The 15,131-nt window shown below is 47.9% G+C and overlaps 1 protein-coding gene across 1 annotated transcript in view; it reads left to right on the forward strand.

Annotated features, from left to right (window-relative positions):
• The first annotated feature begins 267 nt into the window (after nucleotides 1–267).
• The window catches only part of PRDM6 (PR/SET domain 6), a 100,714-nt gene continuing 85,850 nt past the window's right edge, over nucleotides 268–15,131 (forward strand). The window contains exons 1-2 of the mRNA XM_079918607.1: nucleotides 268–1,332; nucleotides 10,304–10,611. Coding sequence (XP_079774733.1) covers nucleotides 723–1,332; nucleotides 10,304–10,611 — 918 coding nt within the window. The 5' untranslated portion in view covers nucleotides 268–722. The remainder of the gene's footprint in view (nucleotides 1,333–10,303; nucleotides 10,612–15,131) is intronic.

Consider the following 15,131-nt stretch of genomic DNA (forward strand, 5'->3'; position numbering starts at 1 on the left):
CGCCCGCACTCCCGCGTTCAGCGTAACTGTTCTCACGCCCTCCGCAGGCCTCTACACCCCTGGCTTGCGGCCCCGGAGGGTCCCGGGCGGGCGGATCTCTAGGGCTCTGCTCCCGCGCTGCCCAGGGGCATGTAGCGTAGCCGGGGCGCACACTCTCCCGCACGCTCACCAAGACACACGCACGCACGCACCCGCCGGCGGCTCCGAGTTTTCAGGTAAGCGTGGCTTGTCTAGGGCTGAGGGTCTTGGACCCGGGGAATAGGAGGCTGGAGGTCCTGCGCTGGGGGCGGGGGGCGAGACTGTCCCGCCTCCTGGCGCCGGAGGCCAGCGCGGCTCAGGCGCTGCGCCACTCCAGTTCGGGTCGGCTCCGGGCGGGGGCAGAGGGTGGGGGCTGCGTGCTGCCGCCGAGTTCTGCTGGGAAGCGCCCTCTCTCCGGGCTTCAACGGTGCCGGGTGGGCGCTGGGCGCCTCGGGCTGGGAGGCAAGGCAGAGTGCACACAGCTCCCCCCGCGCGGCGCTGCGGCTTCAGAGTAAACTTTGCGCCCCAGCCGAATTGGGAGGAGGGAGCCTCCGAACTGGGTTGCCGCCGGCGGAGCCAAGGACTCAAAACTCTCGCTCCAGTGTCTTGGCGGCGGTCTTCCCCGCCCCTCTCGCACCAGGCCCTGAGTCCGGCTCACGCGCACCCTCCTCTTTGCCCTCTGCCCCCAGCTTGAAGCGTCGGACATGCTGAAGCCCGGAGACCCCGGCGGCTCGGCATTCCTCAAAGTGGACCCAGCTTATCTGCAGCACTGGCAGCAACTCTTCCCGCACAGCGGCGGCGGCCCGCTCAAGGGCGGCGGTGCCGCGGGTCCCCTGGGCGCACCGCAGCCTCTCCAGCCGCCGCCCCCCCCGGAGCGCACTGAGCCCCAGCCGGACAGCCTGCGCCCGCGGCCCGCCTCGCTCTCCTCCGCCTCCTCCACTCCGGCTTCCTCCTCCACCTCGGCCTCCTCTGCCTCCTCCTGCGCCGCGGCGGCGGCGGCCGCCGCCGCCGCCGCGCTGGCCGGTCTCTCGGCCCTGCCCGTGGCGCAGCTGCCAGTGTTCGCGCCTCTGGCTGCCGCCGCCGTCGCCGCGGAGCCGCTGCCCTCCAAGGACCTGTGCCTCGGCGCCGTCTCGGGCCCGGGGCCCTCCAAGTGCGGAGGCGGAGGCGGCGGCTGTGGCGGCGGCGGCGGCGTCGGGGATGTCCGGGGCGCCCCGCGCTTCCGCTGCAGCGCAGAGGAGCTGGACTATTACCTGTACGGCCAGCAGCGCATGGAGATCATCCCGCTCAACCAGCACACCAGCGACCCCAACAACCGTACGTAGCAGCAGCCCGCGCGCTCTCTTTCGGGGCGCTGGCTCCGTCGAGCGCGGGCGCCGGTCCGGGAGGCAGGTCGAATGAGGGGGACACCGGCTTGTGGGCTTTCCAGGCCGCGGGCCCGCACCTCTCAGACCACTGTAACCAAAGTTTTATGGGTTAGAGAAGGAAGGAGAACGGTTGGGACGGCCGGGTGACACCTCTGGGTTACCTTTCCCCCCTCCTCCCATTCCCTGCTTCCCAGCTCCGAATCTTGAAGACCCGAGTTGCTCGCGGACCGGAGAGTACAGATCACAGCCCTCCCGCGGCGTACTGCGCCTCGCGCGGGGCGGGTACTAGCGGCGCGCGATGGGAGTGTCCGGGGACCGGCCTGGCCTGGCCTTAGAGGGGACAGGGCAGGGACTGTCAGCGGTCCTGGGGAGCGTGGATTCCAGAGCTAATTTCTCCTTCTCGCTATCTTACCTCTGGGGTTAACTTCGTCAGCTCATTTTCGGACCGCGGGGTTGTCGGGGGACCGGCCGGGAGCTGCTTGCTGGCCCGGCCTCGCTGAAGTAGGAGTTTTGGATGACACTGGGTCAGTCTCTCCCTGCAGGCAGGCATTATTCTTAGGTTTACTATTTATTTTAGAGAAGAAGGAAGAGAAAAAGAATGCCAGTTGCTTAGTGAGAAAACATTTCCGACTTCAGGGCAGGGTTGTTCCCTGCGGATCCCGCATTCTCCGTGCACCCTGGACCCTGCAAACGTTTACAGTCCGTAGCCACGCTTGTCGGCTTAACGTATTTTTTTAAATGAGGGTAACAGTAATTTAGTATAAGAAGCTTGCTCTTCTTTTCCCGAAATAAATGACAAAATGCCTAAATTAACATCAATTTTCTTCTAGCTTCCGTTCCTGTATTCACAATTTCAAACTCTTGATCCCAAGTGTAGTTCCATTTTCAGGTTTTGAACCAAAACTCTAAATGAAGATCAAGGATGAGTCATTTATTTTTCATATCCAATTCTTTTTGGTAATTTCAGAAGTTATGCTATGTTTACACTTAATGTGTTGAGATAAATGCTAAGTATACTTCCAGAGACCCCAGGAGAGAACATTAAAGCAGGTCAAGAGTTAGGTTGAAAGCAATACGGGATTTGAAACAGCGCTCAGCTTCTTTCTTCGTCTCATTCCTTCATCTACCTTCTGTATGAGGAAAGTTAATTGTAAATGTATATGATCATTCTATTTTGAACAAGTTCCTTCTTGCAGAATGTCTACTAATCCGTGAGCTTCTTAATTCGTTGTAAAAGCAAAATAACTACAGGTTGTAGTTATTTAAAGGACTCCCAAATGTATTACTTTGATTAAAAACACTGAGCATGACCCTAGTGATTGAGGTGTATTAATCTTTTCATAATGGTTGGAGATAATCGTTCTAATGGAGATAATTATTATTAATAAAAAGAGTAGTTGTATTTACTTTTTTCCTTTCTAGAGTCTGAGGGTAAAGTATTTGGTTTAAAATGAGGGTTTCAACTCAGATTTGCCCTGCAGTTAAGAAAATTCCTCTATTTCAGAGTTCCAGAAAATTTTATAAAACTATGTTGTCTTAATGGATTTCAAAAAATACATATCTCCTACTGAATTTCTTGATTGTGTTTTTTTCAAAGCAGTTCTTTAAAAATGTAAAATACAAAGATAAGAAATGCTTTCATAAAAGGTATTTCTTACCTCTAAGTGAAATGTAGTCACTGTGGACTGAGAGTGCTTCATCAAACTTGCAGTCTTTCTTCTGAATTAAATTAGTGCTGGAAAGGACACTAGCAGTGCACCCCAAAGCCCCGGCTGTGCGCTGAGCTCCATGTGCTGTTTACAGTGCAATCTTGAGGTTCAATACATTTTCACCAGAGAAAAACCTAGACTACTCAGAGAAAGAATTGGGACAGATTCCTAATTAATATGTGCCTATTGAACCAGTTTATTGTCCAGCTACCCTTTTTCATGGCTGGAGGAAATGAATTATGATTTATTCAAATTATTCCTATTGTGTTAATCTTCTGCTATCTCCTTTTGAGTCGACTGGACTGCTTCAGTGTGCAAAGTGCAGAGGCAAGGACAGGAGAGAAAGGAAGTCAGATTGTCTCATTAGAGTTACGCTTCCCATTGCTGTCTAATTAAAGGGCAACTGAGAAAGAAAATAGAAAGCTGAGGTAGCTCTCCATGTAATGCTGGGAGACTAGGTCTGCCATGCTTCCAGGAACTTCTCTGGGCAAGAGTAGGCATTCATTTGAAACCATGAGATGTGTTTTACAAAGATGAAGTGAGAAGCGATTGAGTTTAATCTAACTAGGGGATCAGAACAACTCAGAAATGCAAGCAGTGCGAAACTGTTTTTTCCCTTGGCAGGGAAAGTTGATATATCACTTGAAAGATGGTGAATAACAGCTTCTCCCCATTCCCAGGTTGTATGTGGGTCGGGGGTGGGGTGAGAGGCGGGCAGAAGGGAAGCACCTATTAATTTATCAGGCACAGATCATCCTAGTTTTCCTTTTAGTCTATTGCCCTTTCCCTCTGAAAGAATTCTGTGAAGTGACCACTCAGCATTGCTTCGTTTTATTACTTTGTATTTAAAAACATATTGAGTCGTATTCTCTTTTTCTTACAAGGCAAAGAAAGGGGCCTCCGTACTTCTCCTTTTAGAAGAGTAACTTTTTGCCTGGGATCAGCAACCCAGTAACACCTGTGACTCAGTATCACCTTCACCTTGAAACTTTATTGCCACCTATGGCAAATGCCATAGTGAAGGGTGTTGTAGCTCTCTGTCACACATAAAAAGATTTAAAACCAGCAGAAACTATACAAGCTGGCCCGGGTGAGCTCTTCCAGTATATATCTAACTAACTCCGTGTATGAAGTTATTCTATGCTTGAAGTACACTTTCCACTGAGGCTCTCAATGCTTGCTTAGTTGCCTCTTTTTTCATCTCTATAGTCAGGTGGAGCTTGTGTAATGCAAATGGGGGATGGGGACCTTTCTTCCTCCTGTATTACTGCCCTCATTTGCTGCCGGTTTGCCTGAAGCCATTGATTCCGTCAGGCTCCGTTGCGGTGGCCTCTTCTCGGGTTCCGGGAGCTGGTGCGTTGTTTGAGACCCTGTCAGTACGCTTGGAAGGTATTGAGCAGCGGCCAAGGGGAGCGCCGGACGTTTGTGTTTGTTCGGAGACAGCCGGCCGAGCCAGTTAGCTTTTCATCCCCCACCCCGTTTTTTTTTTTTTTTTTTTTTTTTTTTTTTGGTTAAGACATTCCTCCCTCGTATCTGGGAGAGAGCAGGGGACTAATCCCGCCTGGGGTCTCTCTGCGGAGAATTGAGTCGGGGCAGTCCGCAACTTCCCCAGCTGGAGGTCTCTATCTCCTCCGTATTTCGGGGAGCCCTGCTGCGCAGGGAACAGCACCGGCGTGTGCGCAGGTGTTGGAGTTGGGCCCGAGGCCCCCCTGTTGGTAGTGCCATCCTTTCCAAGGGTTTGAGGAGAGATATTGGGGAGAGAAGGAAATCTGGGGTTTGTTTGGTTGAGAGGTCAGGGAAAGAGAGAAAAGGAGGGCGAGTGTTTACTGACCCTCCCTAATCTCTTCCCACCCAGTTGGAAAACGCAGGTCCTGTTTGGGAAGCTCCCGAGCCCAGTAACCCACCAGTGGGATTCTCCTGACGCCAAGGCACACTCGCTGCGCTACTCCCCGCTGTCAATGGCCAGCAAGCGACTTAGCTTTCAGACGTGGTCTCCGGTGGGAGGGAGGCTCGGCGTCACTGTGTGGGCTCTTGTGTTCTCTTTTTCTTTTTCTTTGCTCTCTTTTTGTGCGCACGCCCAGCCCCATCCCGTAACACACATAATTTAGCTATTTTACATCATTCGTTATCTAGCGCCCTGAAACTGAACATAGAGCCATATATTAGATTGAGGTTAGAAGAGGTGGTGACTGTTTATTTAAGGTGATAAAACGGTTCATCAGCAGTAATCTCCATCGATATGTGCCACCAGAAGATGAAGGATGAGGGGACAAGCCACAATTAATTGCCCTATAGTTTTGTAGGAGAGAGTGGAGCCAGCCCAGACCCGCTTCGATCTCCTCTCGCGCCTCCTATTCATCATCTCCGCAATGTATATGGCGGCCTCGCAGGGGCAGGGGCCGGCGAGGTTTATCTCGGCGCAATATTCTCTCACCCTCACACACTGGCGCTGCCATTTAATTTATTAATACAGTCATCAGGAGACAAATAAAACCCACATTTCCTCCCTCCCTCTTTCTCTCCCCCTTTTGTCTCTCCCTCTTGGTCCCAGGGCCAAGCCGGCAGCCAGGCCGAGCAGGGAAAGCCCAGCGCGTAGGGAAGCCTTAAACTCTTCTAGAGAGAGGCTCCCAGAAGGTTCCTGGGAGCTGGGCCGCCCCGCGGGGGCAAGAACACAATCGGTCCCCCTAGCGGGCCTGCCTCGCCTCTAGACCTGCTCCTAGACCCGCTCCTGGGAGCCTAGAAGACCCCTTCCCGCTGGCAGGAAATGGGCAAGGCCTTCAACATACAGCTTAAGTGCTGGGGGGCCTGGCGCCCACCCCGTGCACGGTCCACCGTCATCCCAGCCAGCCAGTGGCTTGGCGCGGGGAGGGCTAAGCAGGGAGTGCGGGCTGGAGGGGGACGTGGAACTCTGGTGCGAGAGACTCCCAGTCACAGCGCTCCGCCTGCCCTCGGCCCCGTCGGCCAGCGCCCTCGGCGACCCCAAGGCCCAGTGCCCCCGCCACGAAGCACGCGGAGCTGCCAGCAGGCGGCACTCCCGGGGCCGCGTCGCCGTCAGCGGGCGGCGATCGATGGGCGCCCGCCCCCACCCGGCTCGGCCTGTGGGACAGAGGGCCGCGACCTCGGCGGCGGTCGCAGAGAATTTATAGCCGGGCGGTTACCGCCGCCCAGGCGGGGAGACAGGCTTTTCAGCTGCTCCTCGGTTGCCTTCCCGGAGGATACGTGAGGGCAGGCGAAAGCGGCGGAGAGGCTTTGGGGAGCGAAGGCCCAGCGCGGCAGGCGCGTCCCGAGGGTCCCCGCTCCGCCTGCGCCCACGCGCTCCTGCCCACCTCTCCAGAAGGCGAAAGAGCCCTGAGACGTTTTATATTTCGCCTTTCCTGGAACGAGAAATGAGATACCAGAGAACTCTGGCTTGCTTTGCCCCCTTTACCTTAAAATAGATCCATTTTCAATTACACAAGTCGCACGTGCCCTTGTAAAAACATTCGAACAATACAGAAGGATAAGGAGGGAAGAGTGAGAGTCTGGTCTTCACTCCACTTGGCCTGGCCTTCTGAAGCCAGTGGGTGAACTAGTCTATAACTTAATGATACCTCCTTCTCTTACTCAGAGACCCATAAACAAGAGTATTAACAGATCTATTCAAGGGAGAGAAGAGACCATGATCTCTTACATTCCCTAATGCTAAAATGGCATTTCAAAGTATCTTGCTTGGGGAATATAATATCTCTCACAGATACAGACAACATTTTATGAATAATAATTATGAAGTTGTGGAAAAAACTTACCCTGATTTTAAGAGAAAATAGGAACATTTACTTGCCTCTTCTTTATGAATACAAATAGATGTACTATGTATTGTTTGGCCTGGAATGCTGTATCATGTATATAATACATACGTATTTTTTATGTTTAGTTTAGGCATCTAGCCCACTTTTTTCCTCAAATCTTTTCATGTAGGTGTTAGTGGCTTGCTGTCTAGAAAACACTCTGCTAGAATGTTTGTCCACTTGGGCCACATTTGTCAACCCCAGCTAATCAGTTACTTGTTTTAGTCGTCCTCAGGCTCCTTTGGGACTCAGAGACATAAGTCAGAAGCCACATGTTTTCAGTGGCAGAAGTTTTGTGTATTAAGAAACAGTAACGTTAGGATATAACATGTATTTTGACGTAGCCTTTCAGGTAGAGTATTTTGAAATAGCATGAAATGGTTTATAAATGAAGAAAACCTATACTGGATGGACTGATGATGGTGGGTTGGCCTTGCCTACCCTGCAGGTGTTCTTCTACATATTGGGAGAGCCTCAGCTTGTCACTCTGCAGAATGCTGCTATTAAATATTTCAATACTTCATGGAGACAAATGAAATTTAATAAGTTGAAGAAGTACTTTAGGGGACTTCTTAGAGAAAGGACTAGCCATACTTCTATCGTGCATAACAAATAACAGGAGTGTGCTTGTTGTCTGTGTGGGTGGTGGCCGCAGTTGGCACCTTTCCTCATTTTATTGCTGATGTAGTGGGTGTGACGTTACAGGTTGTGGAGATCTTGTAAGTTGACAGAATCTCTGGTATGGACTGTTAGGGAGGAAATACCAAATGCTCTTTCTTCTCACCCTTTGTTTCACTGAGCCAACCAGAAAGGGAAAGTCTGTTAACTCCCTGGGGTGATTTATTTTTATTTTTATGGGCATATTGCCTTTGCTTATTGTCATTTGTTTTAAGCTATTTTTGCTAAGGTGCTGAAAGCTCATTTCTGAAGTTAGGCACTGAAATTCAAAATTATGGACATCATCTACTTACTTTTCAAATCATCCTCTTACGTTAACCTCCCCAAACCCAAGAGTGTGGGAAAAAGAGAGAAATCTCTTTAGTTCAATCATGCCACAACAGTTTTGCAGCCCCCAAATAGTGACTTCAGTGAAATATTTCAATTATATTGATTGAGTTATGAGTTTGGATATAAAATTCTCCTAGTTTTCATTAATCTTAGATCTCTAGGTTTGGAGGCTTTGGAGTCAGGCAGACCTGATTGTGAATCCTTCTCAGCCACTTTCTAGTTTCTGATCCTTGGTCAAGTTACATTGCTCATGAAGCCTCAGTTGCCTCATCTACAAAATGGAAATTGTGATATTTAGATAATATGGTGGTGGTTTGGTTGAAGGTAGGTGTCTGGCACATAGTAGGCACTTGGTAATTGTGAGTTTTTATTGTCTTTCCTTCTATCCCCCCTTTATCTTAAGGTTTTTGTTTTCACAGTCAGGAGCTTGAGAGGGTGTGTGAAGTGTCTGCATTCTGGAGGAGTTGACTTACGGTGAGACTGCCTCCTTCCATCTAGCCCTAGAGTCAAAAGCAGAGCCTGGCACAGTTTTGACATTAGTTTGTCTTGCTGAAAGAGGGGTCCTTTGTGTGACGGAGGTCCAGGAGGCATGGCCACTTCACTACCTGCAGAAACAGGTTGCTAGTTTTCACTTGAGAGGCCTGGGGACACCCTCAAGAAGCTGAGGTCAAAGGTCCCCTCATTCCCTGGGCTCTTTTGGGGGAAGTGGAGGAGTAGCTGCCGGAGGGGAAGGCGCCGTGGGCTGGAGCCCTTCTTCACTGAAATAGGATACTCACCTAGTCAACCTTCAGTTCGCGGTGAAGCGAATGGCAAAATGGTATCGCACATCATGCTGGGTTGCGGTTAGGTGTTCCTCGAAGGTTCCTCAGTGACTCGCTTTTCACAAGTTCTTTGGGCATTTCAATTGTTCAAGCACGGATAGGGCACACCCAGGGCGATCCACCAGGACTAGCTGTGACCAAGGCTGGGCGCAGGAGCCCAGAGGGGGACCCGCCGCCTAGCGCTGGCGCATCCGCTGGTGCCCAGCTCTTGCCATCTCCGCCAGTCGGGGCTCGCCCGATATCAGGCCCAGTGCCACAGGGCTCTGTTGCGCAGGGGCGCCGTGGCTCCCCAGGGAAGCTGGGCCAGGGAGGCCGGTTTCGCCGGCGGGCGCCGAGGCCGCCTCCCAGAGGCCGGTCCGCCAGGCCAGGGCGCAGACACGGCGGCTCCGCCAGGCCCATTAATAACCCGGAGGGCGCTGCGATCCGACAGCATGGTCGCCGCAGGCCTGCTTCCCGCGGCTGCTTGACCTGTTCCTGCCCAGTTTGAGTCGAGGGACACTGAGGGTCCACGGCCGGCCGCCCCAGAGGGTGGGGGATCCCTCGCGCGCCGGCTGCTCTGAGGAACATAGGAGAGAGTAGGCTTTACTACAGCTCTCACTTAATTTATAACGCAGAATAATTGCATTTAGCCTCGGGCTCAACCGTCTGGGCAGGATTTGGGGCCCTCTCCATTTAACCTTTATCCTCATCATTAAAGACCCATTATCTTGATCGTTAAATTTGCTGTTGGTTTTTTAGGGGGCGTGCTTCCGGGAAGAGCTTGCACGCAAGCACAGGGCACCCCAAACCCGACAGAACAGCACCCCCTTTCCCTACCCGTCCCCACCTGGCCGGAGTGCCCGGAGCGGGCGCTTCCTGGGCGCTCGAGAGACCCTAGCGCCAGTGCGCCCTCTGTGGCCGGGGTCTAGAACTGGGGCTCCGCGGGGCCAAGGCCGGCTCCGCCCACTTACGTGGACGTTCTCGCGGGAGGGGAGCGTGGGTCGAGGAGTGGGAATGGCGTGCAGCGCCGGACCGGTCGCCCATTTGCTGTGGTGATTTTGAAAGTCTCCTCTATAACTGTAAAGAAAGGAAAACCAGACATACCCTGGCGACCAAGGTAGAATCTCTCTGAGATATCAGATTGGTCGAGAGACCGCCTTTTCTCCTGGTACAACGATAAATACACTTTGAAACACCACTGAGAGAGAGTACCCGAGGGAACAGGGGAGAGGGTCAGAGGGAGCTAGAGGCAGAAGGGAAGAGGGAGAGAAAGGGGCAGAGGCCGGGGAGAAAAGCCGAGAGCCATCGGTTCCTTGGAGACGACAACGCCGTCCGCGCCCAACTCGGGAGGCTTTTGGAGGCGCCCGGGGCCTCGACCCTGTGCCAGATGGATTTGGGTGCGACGAATTCCAAGGGAGCGCGTCGGGTCACCTCTCCCCCTGCTCCCAGTGGCCTCGGCGCCCTCCGGCGTCACTTCCCTCGCAGGTGGCTCACCCGGGCGGGGATGCTGTTGGCACGGGGTTTACCCGGGGTTAACCCTCTCCCTTTCCTCCCTCCCTCTCGCGTGTCTCCGGCAGGTTGCGACATGTGCGCAGACAACCGCAACGGCGAGTGCCCCATGCACGGGCCGCTGCACTCGCTGCGCCGGCTCGTGGGTACCAGCAGCGCCGCGGCCGCCGCGCCCCCTCCGGAGCTGCCCGAGTGGCTTCGGGACTTGCCACGGGAGGTGTGTCTGTGCACCAGCACCGTGCCCGGCCTGGCCTACGGCATCTGCGCGGCGCAGAGGATCCAGCAGGGCACCTGGATTGGGCCCTTCCAGGGCGTGCTCCTGCCGCCGGAGAAGGTGCAGGCCGGCGCCGTGAGGAACACGCAGCATCTCTGGGAGGTAAGTCGGCCGCCACCGAGAACCTTGCCACCCAGCTGGAGCTTTGGCCGCCAAAGAGCCTCCCTTGTTCCCCAGAGTGTAGTGGAGGCTCGATTTCTCTGGTCACGCAGATGCCTGGTATTTGCAGCACCTGCAGTGAAGAGGTGCAGAGCCAGGCCCAGCACTACAGCAACCCAGCCAGGAAGACAGGGCTTACAGGTTTCTGAAGATGGAATCACCATAACAAGCTTCCATTCTAGGTGTGATAGATTTGACTGTTGTCTCCCTTGATCTTGAGAAAAAGAGAAACACCTGAGGAGATAGAACCTGAGGAGAGGAGGCTGGGCATTGGGATGTGAGCTAGGTGAATTTTGTGTCCTATTTTAAGTTCTTCCAACATGTTGTTTTTGTTTTTGCCCACTGGGCAAGAAGGAACATAAGCATAAACAGGAGGAAGGAGAGTCAGGTTCATTTTCTCAGATAAAAACAATTTAGTAAACGCTGAATGTGAGAGACTGTAACATGTTTCACAACTTTCAAAGTGCCCAAAGTAAAGCAAAATCATCCTGTGAATCAGATACCACAAATTCTACTTCTCTGACAAAGTACAGTTATTCAGTCTTCAACAAGGTACTGTAGGAAAACTCTGGGCAGTTTGGTATAACCCAATTGATAGTACTTCAATGGTACAGTCTTACCTGATGCTATTACTTAAAAGTCAACAACGTATCTGAAAGCTATTAACCTGAGATTTGCCTCAAATCTTCATGGTTGATTATTGAAGTCCATTCTGGAAGAGACAGACCCTTAATGTAGGTTTCCCCCACAACAATTTTAGATACTCCCACCATGGAGAGTTATTTATGAAAATACAGTGCCAGAAGTCTTACTCTTAAGCAGTATGTACATCTGACTGAGGCCAGGCAATATAATGGAGCGGGATTTGCCAGAAGACAAACTTTTTTAAATGCCAGGGGCCAAGTTGGCATGGACCTTAAGGCTCCATTAATGGCTCATTTCTGCAATAGCTTGCCCCCCACTCTTGGCTCAGTAGCCTGCAAGATGATCATTTTTCACTGCAAGTTGCCTTATAGTCACTAACTCATGCGATTCAATAATCCACTCAGATTTTGCTGAGCACCCACTCTGGCCAGCACTATAACTTGGTCTCCAGAACGCTTGTATGACTGTTGGCAGTGGGTACTAAGGCCTGTGTCTGCAGAGCTGCCTTTGATTAAAGGGGAGGAACTAAATCTATGAGCTCATAGCCAAGCAGCCCAAGATGACCACATGGTAGCCACTGGACTGTGTACCCTACAGTTATCCACTGGTGCACTGCACTGTGCCCAGGCTCCCAGGTTCCATTTCACGCCTAAACTATTGTGAAATTATTACTGGAAAACAATTATACATTTTTAATCTTTCAGAATAGAATTCTTGAATGAGGAAAAATGAGGCATATTTATGTTGCCAAATAGTTCCTTTTTTTTTTTTTTTAACAAATTTTACATAGGGAAATGGGGCAGGAGAAAATGGTCAATACATTGAGTCAAGTTAGACTTTAGAGCTTTTGGATAGGAAAAACTGACATGTGGGAAATAAAGCATCTGGTTTTGAAATATTTTCTAGTTGGTTTTTGTTTTTGACTAATTAGTTGTTACCTCCACTGTGGTTTCAAGTTTATAAAACAATTCCAGTCACTTTTCTTGTTCCAGTGGTATTATTAGGAACTCTATACTGTACAGTTAAAGATCTGCCAGTACTTTTCTGAGGAAATCGTAAAGCAATTGCTTAGTGGTACAGATTTGTTCTATCTGAAAATGTTAAAACTGAGCACTATTACATTGCCCTCTGATGCCTTGGGTTTAGTGCCTGTCTATTTTTAGAGTGCCAGGGGACAAAGCCACAAATATGAAAAAAATCCCATAGCTTATTGTGGTTGTTGGTTTTTGTTTTCCTAAAAGGCTTTGAATGATTAGGATGTTGGCAGGAGACCACTATACAGATAGAATATGATGATATATAGCAATACTGAAAACTATGGAGCCTTTTTTCTGCACCTTTACTTGTACTTGATGAAGTTAAAATTCTGTTGTAGCAAAGAGACTGGGGAATTTAATTAGTTTGTTGTTGTTGATGGTACTTCGGTGGATATAAAGTGAGTTTTACCTGTTGTTTAGGGTATGTGAGTTGAGTGTGTTGGGGGGTGGTACATAGACTTGGTTCTGTGTTACAAAAAAAGACTTGCTGAGTTTATGCTTGAATGGTCTACTTCTAAAAAGGACATAATCTGTTTATTTTTATCATCTGTAAGAATAGTTACAATAACATGCATTTAGGGGGATTGAAGGGATATTAAAACTGAGGCCATGTAATATGTATCAGACTCCTGGGAGATCATATAAATGTGACTGACCAGGGTCAGGTAACTTAGTGCCAATGTCCATGTGTAAGATAAAATACTTATTTAATAGGTTTCAGAGTTTTACTAGTATAATTATTTTTAAGATATGAAGTGTAAGTTTATTTTTAATTTTTAAGCATTATAATTTATTATTTTTATAAAATGTGACCATTTGAATTGTTATATTTATAACAGAAAATTCTAAATGTGGGATTGTTCCTCAGATTTTAGTCTTTCCTTTCAAATCTAAATTTTATTGTGAAAAAATTCTAATTATTATATTTTTTATATTAGAAAGAATCAGTAATTGGAATACACTGTAGGTCTATAGGAAACTTTTGGCAATAATTGTTTAATGACTCATGTAATAATTATCCATTTTGAAAACATACTTTTAAAGATATCTTCCAGGCTATCAGGTCGACATAAAGCAGATCTTGAAAAAATTAAAAGCAATCGATCATTACTATTTCATTTTAAAAGTCAACTGGAATCATTTCTCTTTCTCACATGTTTTTTCAAGTCACTTGCAGGTGAAGAAATGTCTTTATATTTAGAGTTCAATACTCAGGTCCTGATGGATCTTACCAAGGTTACTTATCTTTATTTCAGTACAATAAATGGATTGCTAGTCACTGTTTCCAAGTAGATGATGGATTTTTGTTTCAGTTTACAGTTCATTGTTTTTAGTAAGGTTGTACTTTATTATACACATGAAGGCTTATTACAGGAACAATCAGATTCACTTTAGTTACTCCTTTTGTTGAAGCATTAAAAGCTCTTTTTGTTTTTTGTAGAAAAATGACTTTTTAAATATTTAACATATATCATTTACGGAGAGCTTGTTTGATTGGTTTGTAAGTGTGCTATCATCTTTTAGTTAATATTTTCTTTATGTATAATCCTGGTTCATAAAAATACAATTTAAAGAAAGTTTAATATCATGCCACTACCTTCATTATGTTTTGACTCTTTTGGGTATTTGTAGTTTAAGGAGGTTAACAAGCTAAAAGCCAAATTATTAGTCCTTTTTTGGGCCAATTTCTTTTAGAATCAGAATTTTAATGTGTTTTACAAAAAAATAATAAGTTCAGATACTTTAAAACAGAAATATTACGGGATGGATTAAACAATCACTTGCCTTGCTTATATACCTGTATTCCAGCAAGACTTGGATGCATGATATATTTCTAGCTATTCGGCCATGACGGGAAAGATCTTTCTGAATGTTTTGCAAAGAAAGCATAGTCTTTCTCAGCAATTAGGTCTTATTGATGAGAGTGAGATAATTTTGTCCTAATGTGTTTTCTAATAAAGAAGTGAAAAGGCACATTTGATTCCAACATTTATGAAAACATTATCTCAATTATTAATGTGCCCCTTTTCCCTTGAGATAAATTAATCTAGTCGTACATGGTTTCCCCTTTCTGCTTAACATCAGAATTTAATACGACTGGACCTGAGGAATGTACATGGTGTATACTTTAAATTCTACTGGAAGAAAATACGGAAATTTAAAATTAAGTTACAGTTTAAGATAGCCTAGAATTACTCAAGCCTTTCAACTCAAAGTCTGATTTGACAAGAAATTTTACCAACATTGACAAAATAAATTGCACTTATTTTCACCCTAGAAAAGTTTTTTCTGTTAATTGAAATAATGCAGTAACTTGTTAGGATTACAGTCAAGGTACTAATTTTACAGAATTTCTCTTTGCCTGAGTAAAATTTGAGTGTCTCATTTTCAATTGCACTACGTAGAAAGCTTCATTATTTTTCTTCAGAAAATCAAGGGGTATAACATAATGTGGTCCTTTTTGTGGTTTGATTTTGGGCCATAATATTTTAGATTTAATAAGAGTTTTACTTTGAAGCAAATGGTCTATTTTTCATCATTACTATTTAGCTTAGGTCAAAAGACATTAATGAAAACCAATTTTAAAAATACATTACATGCTGCTAAATGTTTATATTTCAAAGCCATCACAGGTAATTGGTACTAGAAGGAAATGAATTGATTTCATATTTTAAGTGTATTATGTATGTTTCCATAAGTGACCCAAATCCATCTATAGTACTGTACCCATTTGTATATATTTAGATGTTGAAAAAAATCACTTGAAAATAATAATTTTAA

The sequence above is a fragment of the Stenella coeruleoalba genome, assembly GCF_951394435.1.
Source record: "Stenella coeruleoalba genome assembly, chromosome: 3".
Classification (NCBI taxonomy): Eukaryota; Metazoa; Chordata; class Mammalia; order Artiodactyla; family Delphinidae; genus Stenella; species Stenella coeruleoalba.